Source organism: Salminus brasiliensis, chromosome 8, assembly GCF_030463535.1.
Source record: "Salminus brasiliensis chromosome 8, fSalBra1.hap2, whole genome shotgun sequence".
Taxonomy (NCBI): Eukaryota; Metazoa; Chordata; class Actinopteri; order Characiformes; family Bryconidae; genus Salminus; species Salminus brasiliensis.
The window spans coordinates 25,452,545-25,463,100 of NC_132885.1; the positions used below are offsets into that span (position 1 = coordinate 25,452,545).

At 39.6% G+C, this 10,556-nt stretch overlaps 1 protein-coding gene across 1 annotated transcript; it reads right to left on the bottom strand.

Moving 5' to 3' along the window:
• Positions 1–1,397: 1,397 nt before the first annotated feature.
• Positions 1,398–8,142, bottom strand: gpa33b (glycoprotein A33 (transmembrane), paralog b). The gene is made up of 7 exons (XM_072685207.1): positions 8,013–8,142; positions 6,160–6,329; positions 5,835–6,051; positions 3,575–3,739; positions 3,356–3,472; positions 3,131–3,254; positions 1,398–2,637 (listed from the first exon to the last, which is right to left on the bottom strand). Exons 1-7 carry the CDS (start codon positions 8,059–8,061, stop codon positions 1,992–1,994), a joined length of 1,488 nt encoding a protein of 495 aa, XP_072541308.1. The 5' UTR covers positions 8,062–8,142; the 3' UTR covers positions 1,398–1,991.
• Between the last annotated feature and the right edge of the window lie 2,414 nt (positions 8,143–10,556).

A 10,556-nucleotide genomic window follows, 5' to 3' on the forward strand; every position in this document is an offset into this window, starting at 1 on the left:
TCACCCATCCTCACCCTCAGCACTAGAGCCCCTTAAGGTTGTGTCCTGACCCTTTTGCTGTCCTCACTGTACACTTATGACTGCATGGCAACTTTTAGCTCTACCACCATTGTCAGGTTTGCTGACGACACTGATGTAATGGGCCTGATTTCTGACAATGATGAGAGGGCCTACCTCACATGGAGAAATGATGCCAGGTTAATAATCTCCTCCTCAGCATCAGGAAGACAAAGGTTTTTCAACCCATCTGGATCACCAGATCCTCACTGGAAAAGTATCTCACATCTCACAGGATCTGTCATGATCTTGCCACATCTTGGTCAAGAGGGCCGTCAGTGTCTCTACCATCTCAGACACCTAAGGGACTTCGCACAGCCCTCCAATGTGCTGCAGAACATCTACTCCTCTACTTTCAAAAGCTTGCTGATGGGGATCATCACAGCCTGGTTTGGGAACAGCACCAAGCAGGACAGACGGGCTCTCTAGAGGGTGGTGTGTTCAGCTGAGTGCATTATTTGGACCAGGAAGATTGTAAAGGACCTCAGCCTTCCAAGCAATGGACTGGTCCCTCTGTTGCAAGCACTTTCACTCCCTGATGGCAAAAACATTGCACATTTTTTTTGTCTTTTGTGTAATTGAGTGTATATATTGTTATTTTTATATATTTGTTATTTATATCTCTCTATATATTTGATACTTTACTGAATTTAGGTCATTTTATTTGACAAATTCTTTGCTTATATTATGCATTATTGCTTATATCGTTTTGCTTCATGTAAGTGGACAGTTATCAAAATATTTCACTGCTAGTTGTGCTGTCTAAAACTATGTATGTGACAAATAAATCTACTGTAAAAATACTGTAGTAAATCTGGACAGCAAGAGCAACGCATTAACGTTAACCAGTGATACATGAGATATCAGGCCTCAAAACGCACCTCTGAATGCCTGGGACTGGCTGTTCATGTTGGACATTAACAGTCCTGAGCGTTGTTGATAGGGTGAGGGGAGCAATGATTTGTTTTGTTCAGTAAGGGCACTGGGGGGAGGGGGGGTGTTTGTTTTTTGATAAGGAATGCCATTTGGGTAGTAAGGGGGGTTTTTGTGTTAAACAAGAGAACAAGAGAAGCCTACAAAGGCCAGCTCCTGACCATTGTGCTGTCCACAGAAATAAGCATGCCTGGGAACACACAGTACAGTTGCCAGTGTTTCCTGCAATATACATATGGAGAGAGATGTGAACTCAAGGTGGAGTAAACGTTAGCCAGCAAGTAAATGCGGTCCACTACTGTTCAGAGAAAGTCAGAGAACCTTTTTTAGGCACTATATCGATCCCTTATTGCTAAGACACTGCAATAATCACAGTAATAACACTGGACACCAACCCTGAGACATGCTCATTAGAAAACCCCTTTGTTGATTGTTTATTCTCATATTAGCACTTCATGAAAGCTGTTAAACAGTACCGGAATTAAATGTACTAAAAACACCTGTAGTTTAATATACATCTGCAGTGAGTTATGTACAAGTAATCCAATATAAAACTGCAAATTTAGCTAAATCAAAACATGCAAAGGACTTTAGAACAACAAAGTGACATCCACATCAAAATGAGCCCCAGACCCAGCTTTTAAAAAGAGGCATTTATATTTAAGCACTGCGTGCAGAGTACAGTAATAGCTACTGAGCTTCTTTATAAATGAATAGGACAATATAATAAATCTGATTGAATCAAAGCTAGTATTGCTAATTGTGGCTTTAAAAATGAATTATAAAGCAATTACAAAAACATTACAGCATAAACATCTTTCATTTTATCATAATGCATTAGTTTTCTACAGCTATTAATGAACAAAATGTAACATCCACTGTGAATCAGATGCTTGGCCTTGGCCACCATAATTACCCGTTATACCCGTCATACTATTCATTTCTGTGGTCAATAAAATTGATGTATAGATCATCCCCTGTAGCAAATCAAAATAGTCTTCCTAACGATCTCTGCGGTCAATGTAATGATCCTGACGGTCATCGTAGCGGTCTCTGTGATCGTCATAGCGAGCCTGGCGGTCATCATAACGATCTCTGCGGTCATCATAGCAATCTTGGCGCTCATTATATCTGCGATCTTCATAGCGGTCCTGGCGGTCATCAGAACGATCTCTGCGGTCATCATAGCGATCATCAGAACGATCTCTGCCGCCATTGTATCGATCCTGGCGGTCGTCAAAACGATCTCTGCGGTCATCGTATCGATCCCGGTGGTCGTCATAACGATCACTGCGATCGTCATAGCGGTCTTCATAGCGATCTCTGTGGTCCTGGCGGTCGTCGTAACGATCTCTGCTGTCGTTATAGTGCCCTCTACTGTAGTTGTCTCTACGTTCATCATCCCTCTCTCCACGAACATCTTCTCGACTTTTAGCAATTTTGTCCTGACGATCATCGTAGTCAAGGCGCCGATTGGAATTCCGAATCTCGTCCTCAGAGCTGTGCAGGTTTGAGACTTTTTCAGCCTTAAGCTCATATCTCTCTCTTGGGTCAATGCTTCCTTCGATGCTAGTCTTCCTCACATCTCCAGGGCCTTCCTCTCTGTCCTCTTTCTCTGATATGTCATGGTACTCTATCACTGGAGGCCTAGAAGAAGAGCATCAGATTTATGAAATGAGTAAGCTAAGTAAGGTAAACTTAATGTCCAAAAGTATCCAGACACCCCAATAAATTCAGCTATTAATCTACATAGAAATCTACATAAGAAAAGCATTGCCATGACATGCCAAGCCCAAATCCAAGTGTCAGACAGAAAAAAAAGCCCCCCAGCTTTGCACTGTAGAGCAGTGGAACTGCATTCTCTCAAATAATGGAGCTCCACCCAATACCTTGGATTAACTGGAATGGCATCTGTGATCCAGAACTAATCAGGCAACATCAGTATCAGGTCTTACTAACACTCTTATGGTTGAATGCAGTTCAGCCCTCATAGCAATGTTCCAACATCTATTGTAAAGCATTACCAGAAAAGGCTGTTCCTTCCTGAAGAAACATCAGATTGTAGCAGCAGGTGTCTACAAACTTTGGGCCATATAGTCTGGAAGTTATAAGAAGGACCCTAAGCATGGAGAATGCTCACCCCATGGCAAACGTCTCGGGCTTCTCCTTCTTTTTACAGCAGCAGTAAATGATCAGCACAAGAACAGCAAGTCCAGCAATGCTCCCTCCAATGATGCCTGCTGTAGAGCTTATGTTCATGGTATCTGCAGAGATTGAGCAGAAGCCAGTAGCATGAAGTGAGTGTGAAGTCAATCAGTGTGTTCAGAATAAATAACTGAACCTGAAGGGAAATATGAACACTCACAAGGCATGACGGACAAGGTGAGGTTGCAGTGGGCAGAGCGAATCTTATTGGTCGCTGTGCATATGTAGTATCCTGATGTGTCTATGGAGATGTTGACCAGAGAAAGAACTCCATCTTCTGTTAGAGAAATGTTGAGAAGCAAACATAGTGTCTCAGATGTAGGAATTCATCAAAGTCGGCGACACAGAAAAAGTGCCCAGGCCTCACATGCACACATACTTTCAGTGGTTTTGGGTGGGAACAATCTCGCTGTGTTTCTGACATCGTAGCTCTGCCACTGGTAGGAGGGAGCTGGAGAACCCTCATCAGAGACGCAGGTCAGGCTGATGTTTTGCCCGTACTGTGCAGTTCCTTTAATCTTACACACGGGATCTGATGGTGCAACTGTCAAACAGAAGCAGACAACACGGCACTGCTTGATTAGGCTAATATTACAGTATGACAGACGGTCAGCATGTCCTGACATTTGAGAGAGTATGTAGCAAACGTGTCAAAGTTTGGATGCATTTCAGTTCATCAAAGTATTTATTTGCAATTATTAGAAAGTTAAAATCAATTTTAATCTATTATTGTATTCTCCAAATAGGTATACACCTGGTCAAAATAAAATTCTCAGGCTGTTTTCAAACATCTGAAAGCTTGTTATGTTGCTTTTATTATTTCTATCCTATATTCCAATATAGTATACAATACTGTATTATTTCCAGTAAATAAAATGGTAAATATTGCTAATAACCTTCTAATAATGTAACTATACAATTAACTATAACGCAATTGCTGCATATTACTGGAAATTTTTTTATTATTATTGTATTTAAGCTTGGGTAGTAACAGAATACATGTAACAGTGTTATGCATTCAGGACACAGAAAACAGTAACAGTAACAGTGACATAAAAATATATGGTGATTACAGTGAGGATTGCATTACAGCCTTAAAAGGACTAATTAAGGGAACGAGCATGTGTTGCATGAGATGCTGCTGTTGTTGCTGATCTTTGTGACTTTTTCTTTCTGTTTTTAGGAGTGTAACACTGCCCCCGGTGTAGAATCTTGAGCTTGCCAAATAGAAATTTCAAATACTTTCAAAACTTAATGAAAATTTAGGAAATATCACTGTCCAATGTATATTAGGCTCGGATTTGGAGAAACACTTAAAGGTAAGAAAATCACCATTGAAGGCAAGTAGAAATGCTGTATCTGACTGCTGTGTGATTAGCTTACTTCTGGAAGCGGTGTTGTCTAAATCTTTCTTTCTTTCTTTTTTTTTTTTACTACTAAAAGTATTAATTCCAATTAATTAATCCCAATAACCTGTGAGCTAAATCTTGACTTTTTTCAGTTTCTTACATAATCTAAAAAGAGGCAGCTGCCCTTTACACTGCTCTGATAGAAATCCCTTAAAAACAGCATAAACCAGCATAAACCAATATCGACCACTTTAGATAACCAGGAATTCATGCTGGTCTGAGCTGTTCATTTCATTCCAGCAGCAATGGTGTATATACACAACACAAGATCATTTGATGTGGCTATGAGATTGACTGGTATGTGGTGTAGAAGCACAGGGCCGCTTCATGTGAATTTATCCCTAAAGCTTTTATTTTGTCTTTATTTAAATATATGACAAGTACTCAAAGACAGTAATCAAAAAGTTCCTGAAAATTCCAGTGACATTTTAAAAAAAAGTAATTAACCTTTAACGTTAACCCATCCAAATCTGATTGTACTTATATATAATTTATATATGTATATATAAAAATACAGACCTCAAAACAAATGTTATTAGTTTGTATTGTATTGTATTTTAAATTGCAGCAGGGGTGTACAGTGATGTACAGGTTGCTTTTGCAATCTACCTGAAGTAAACTTAAAATAAATAAATAAATAAATAAATAATAATAAATCGACCAAGAAGTGCTCTATGATGGGATGTGACAGAAACACTGCTTTTGCTTCCTTACAGAACCCTTCAATGGATGGTTATATGTAAATACATGTAAATACATATGTGAATATAAAGAGCTTTTAAAAGTTTAAAGAATCTCCAAATAACATAAAGGCTCTATCTCTTATATATATAGAAGGAGTTGACTGTGCTGTAATTTGTAATAATGTAATGTTGAGTTGGTGTGTTGTGTGAGACTGTGTAAACAGTTCCTACAGTCATGTCTGTGTATTCAGTGTGTTTAGCGATACCAAGCTATTTCAGAGTTCAGAAATTTACAACTGTAGTATTAATCATCATCTAAAGCAGCGGCCCCCAACCCTGTTCCTGGAGGCCCCCTGCCCTGCATTCTTTTATGTTACCAGTGCTTTGACACACCTGCGTCACCTCAGTAAGGACGTGATGATGAGTGATGTTGTTGGTTTAGGTGTGCTGGAAGCAGGGAAGGATCTAAATGTGCTGGAAACTGGGCCTCCGGGAACAGGGTCTAAACACACTGACGTTACTACTGCTGCCATTAAAGTCTTCTCACCCAGAACCACGAGCGAAGTTGTGGCTGAAGTCTGGCCCACGCTGTCTCCAGGAATCTGAACTCGGCATTTGATGCGCCTGCTCTCTCTCAGGGTGACTTGTTTCAGTATGAGTTTAGAGACTCTCGCGTCAACATTGCTTTCGATCTGGACTTTGCCCTCATACATTGGATCAATGTCTAGATGGTTGTCGTTGGAGTAAAAGGTCCCAAAAGCAAGCTATATTGGAGGGGAGAAGAAGGGCAGTTTTGTTATATGCAAGGAACATTTCTAAGGTCCACATTTCTTATGGTCCAGAAGCAATCATCCAAATGTTTCCACACTCACCCCTTCATCATCAAATGACCCATCTGGGTCAGCCGTCCATGAGATGATAACGAGAGGATTCACTGGGTTTTTTGGCTGAAAATTGCACGTGATGGCAACTTCATCGCCTCGAGCAATTTCGTATGTAGCCTGTGGAATAGTAACGTCCAACCCAAAAGCAGTAGAAACCACTACGAAGAAAAGAAACCACATGGCTTATTTAAAAAACAGTGCAGACAATGGCACACAACACACTACATCTAGATTCTCTTAAAAAAGGCCAAAGAACGACAGATCTACAAACAATGGACAGATAAGACAGAATGCAGTCTAGTTTTTCCGATTATTTTTGACAATTCCTTCTCCAGATAACATCTGTAACATCCAGCCAGTATCCAGTGCACAAAATGGAAAACCCATAGTCAATTACTTGCACCTTTAACTCAAGGCTGAAAAACACATTTCTTAAATATAGCTTTAAAATAGCGTCCCATTTATTTATTTACACGCTTACTTTACAGACCTTTGACACTGACTACACTCTGAGCAAACAGGATTTTATATGGTGCTAAAAAATGGCTATTTAACCCTTTTTGCTGCTAAATAGAACCATTGTTAGGAACAACCTATAAGAAGAGCCCTTTATCCAGACAAAAACAAGCACATCCTTTTCTATAGGATCCGTGAAGAACCCCCGGTTGAGGACTGTAATACGACATAAGTCATTTATTATGTTATTTAAAATCACAGCAAGCAATTGCATCAAGTAATTTGGCCTGTTTTGCCCTTGCTGGAGTACTTCCGCTCTTTACGTGATGATCCTGATATTAAAAAAAAATGAATGAACAGATCTTTCTTTCCAAGAAGGATCATCTCCTGATTAATTCAGGTGTTTGTCTTTTTTCTTTTTCTTTCTGATTTTGACTCAAACCCATTCAATCACCATTGCCTTAACAGTTTTTGTAAATTTTTCATTTTTCACCATATTTACAAAGGGCTGCTGTTCTTTACATTGTGTCTAATGGTCTACATGGTCCAAATAAAAAATCTTTTACATTGACTTCCATTAAAAGCTTAACTGTATATTCCTTCTCCTGTAAAGTTTTGATATTTTGATATCCTGGGAAGTTCTGACAGCGACAGTACATACAGTACATTACATGCGCTTAAACTACAACCACCATGAGAACATGGACTAATGTATTTGAATCAAAAGGGAATTACTGTAATTACATTTACATTACATTTACATTTAAGGCATTTGGCAGACGCTCTTATTCAGAACAACTTACAAAAGTGCTTTGCCATTTACCCAAGAAAGACCTTAGCTAGTTTGAATAGACTAAACATTCAAAGATACCTCTAAGTTTAGATACTACTAAACACAAGTCTGTAAGGTGAGCACTCTGCTATTCACCCAAGTATTCTCGGAAGAGGTGGGTCTTCAGTCTGCTGAAGACAGCGAGTGACTCTGCTGTTTGGTGCCAGGACAGAAAAAAGCCTGGGCGCTTGTCTTTTGTGGATTTTGAGGAATGGCGGGTCGAGCCGAGCCGTACTTGAAGCTTGAAGGGCTCTTGGTGCGGATGTAATAACATTGAGGTCTTTTAACCCCTTAAACAGTCTATGGCTTGCAGCAGGCCGAAAGTGCTATTACAAACTTCTATTACAAAAGAATAGCCCCACCAGCTTGTACAGAAGTCCTTGTAGTTACGGGACTTATACTCCTTATTGTGTAATAAGCCTTTCTGCATAAAGAGGTTAACAAGAAAACCACATCAAAAGTCTGTAGATGACAAAACCCCAAAAGTATGTTCTGTTCATACCCATTTCAGTAATCCTAATCATGATAAACGAATCATGTATCATAAGGTTACCTGATAACAGCACAGCAATTCCACAGATTCTCAGTTTCCATTTGTCCATTCTGCTTTGTCTGGCTGGTATTTTCAGTCCTGTAACAGAATAAATAATCTTGACGGTTTGCTGTCTGCTCACTTCCTTATGACTGCTAGGTCAATAGGCGTGCCAATTAAAATGGCTCCATCTGCACACCCTCACCAGCCACACCTTTTGACCCTTTGGACTTTCGGTGAACTTCCCTTCGAATTGTGAGAAGAGTGCAAAACTACATGACCACAGGACCCACATTAGCTCTGCCTTTACCATAAGAGTAGAATATAGAAAAGAATAAGGGCTGTGGTCACATATGCAGAGGGAGCTTCGAAATCGGCCACAATGAACCACATAAACTGGTAATGTTAGAAAGCCATCGTCATAAAACATCAATACATTTCACGAACAAAGACCAGATTCCACATACACAGCATATCTGCAAGTCCTGGATGCACATCTGTGAAAAGGTTGGAGCTAAAAAGAGGATGGATTTTACCATACTGTGATACTGTGCCTTATTGTGCCTGGATACTGTGCCTCATTCATCAGTCTCTTTCTATGAATTTTCTCACAGCTCTGCTTTTAGAATATTGGATCCCACTGTCCTCATAAACTGAACAAACCCCAAAAAGCAAACATGGGTGAATTTCACTGCGCGAGTGGGTTTTAAGAAGACATTTCTTCTTAGGAACGGTTGGTGAACGAGGCCCAGTGATGCAAAACACACCTCAAATCCACCATGGACTTCCTGAAGAGGCACAAACTGAAGCTTTGGAACGGCCCTCACAGTGTCCTGACCTTAAGATCGTAGACAGTTTGTGGATAGAGCCTTAAACAAGCTGTGCATCAAGACAATCCGAGCACATCTCAGAACTAGAGGCCTTCTGGAGGATTTTCCTACACAAAGCGGTTTCCAAGCTGTGGTTTCTGCCAAAGGTCCTGATTCTGCAGGGTGCCCAAACTTTTGCACAGGCAACATTACTGTTTTATGTAAAAAAAAATGTATTGTTTTTTGTTATTGTTTGAAGTTTGAGAAGCTACACTGTTAAAAGCATAAAATCCTTGAAGAACTTTTGGGGTTCTTAAGTTTGAAACTGTGGAACAACCTTTTTAGGTGCTCTGAGGAACCTTAAGAAAATATTTGAGAAGAAAAAGGTTCCTTAAAGGTTCCTCAAAGCACTTTAAAAGGTTCATCCACAGTTCCTCAATGATCTTATAGCTTTAACAGTGTCTAGAAGCTGGAGGAACACCTCTTATTAGACGGTTCTTTATAGAACTTTTGAAAAATGCACCAAAAAGTTTTGCTATTGTTATAAGTCAAAGAACCCTTTAGTACCCACTACTAGAACCACTGTAGAACCGTTTTTGTGTGATGTGCAAAATAGCCATATATTGTATGCTTGTTCTATTGCCTGTAACAGGTTAATCTCCCTACATCAACAGTAGCCAGGCCTCCACCTGGAGATTTACTGTACCTTCTACAGCTTTCACCTCCAGCTCAGATCTAACACACCTTATCAAGCCAGTCAAGCCCTTCAGAGGAGAGTACTTAGTTGGGTCAGATGGGGAGGACTGGGGTCTGAGCAAAGGTCCAGTCTAACTGAATGATGCATACATTGCTCTACCCAGCAGGTGGCAGTATATCATTGGTCTCAAGGATTTGAGATTATTAAGAAGTCTGAGCTAAGGCTAAAGTTAGGATTTGTGGATGCAGTTTACGCTAAGTCTTACAGGAGGAGCCTTTTTTTTAAAGAAAAAAAAATTAAGCACTAGGATTCAATTTAGATCTAACATTTTCCAAAACATCAAAAATGAATGTGGTTCCAAAATTGATTCATATTTTTAGCAGATTTATTTATTTATTTTGTGCTGTGGGACCAGGAGACTCATTTAGATCCATTGTTACTTTATTATGTATTAGTTCTTGATACACAGACTTTACCCACACTTGACACTTTATTATGCTACCACTTCTTATTCATTCATGCTACTGCACTCATCTCAAATTGTGATTAGATTGCTGCTACTTTTTAAAATGTCTTTGCCTTTTTCACTTTTTTATTATTATTATTTTATTTATTTAATTTATTGCTCTTCGTGTAACTGGGACCTTGAGATCTCAATTTCGTTCCACCCTATGTACCACATGTGATGCGAATGACAATAAAGTCTCCTTGAATCCTTGAATCCTTGAATACACAGTCAGCAGTTCTGCGACTGTGAGTTGGACAGGTCACGCCCCCTTGAGAGAGTGAGAGAGAGAATGAGGGAGAGAGAAAGCTATAATATACTATATAGGGTAAAGGGTATTTGCAGCTTGTCTACGTTCTCCACAAAAAGGGCTATACAGTACTGAAAGAGGATTATTTGACTCAGTAACAGCAGCTAAATCTTTTTGGTGCTATACAGTGTACCCTTTATAATGTATCCAAGCTCTGGTTTCTTGAGTTTTTTTTCTTTTGCACAGGCAACAAGCAATTGCTGTTTTATTATTTTTTATTATTTTTCATATAATGAAAGACAGA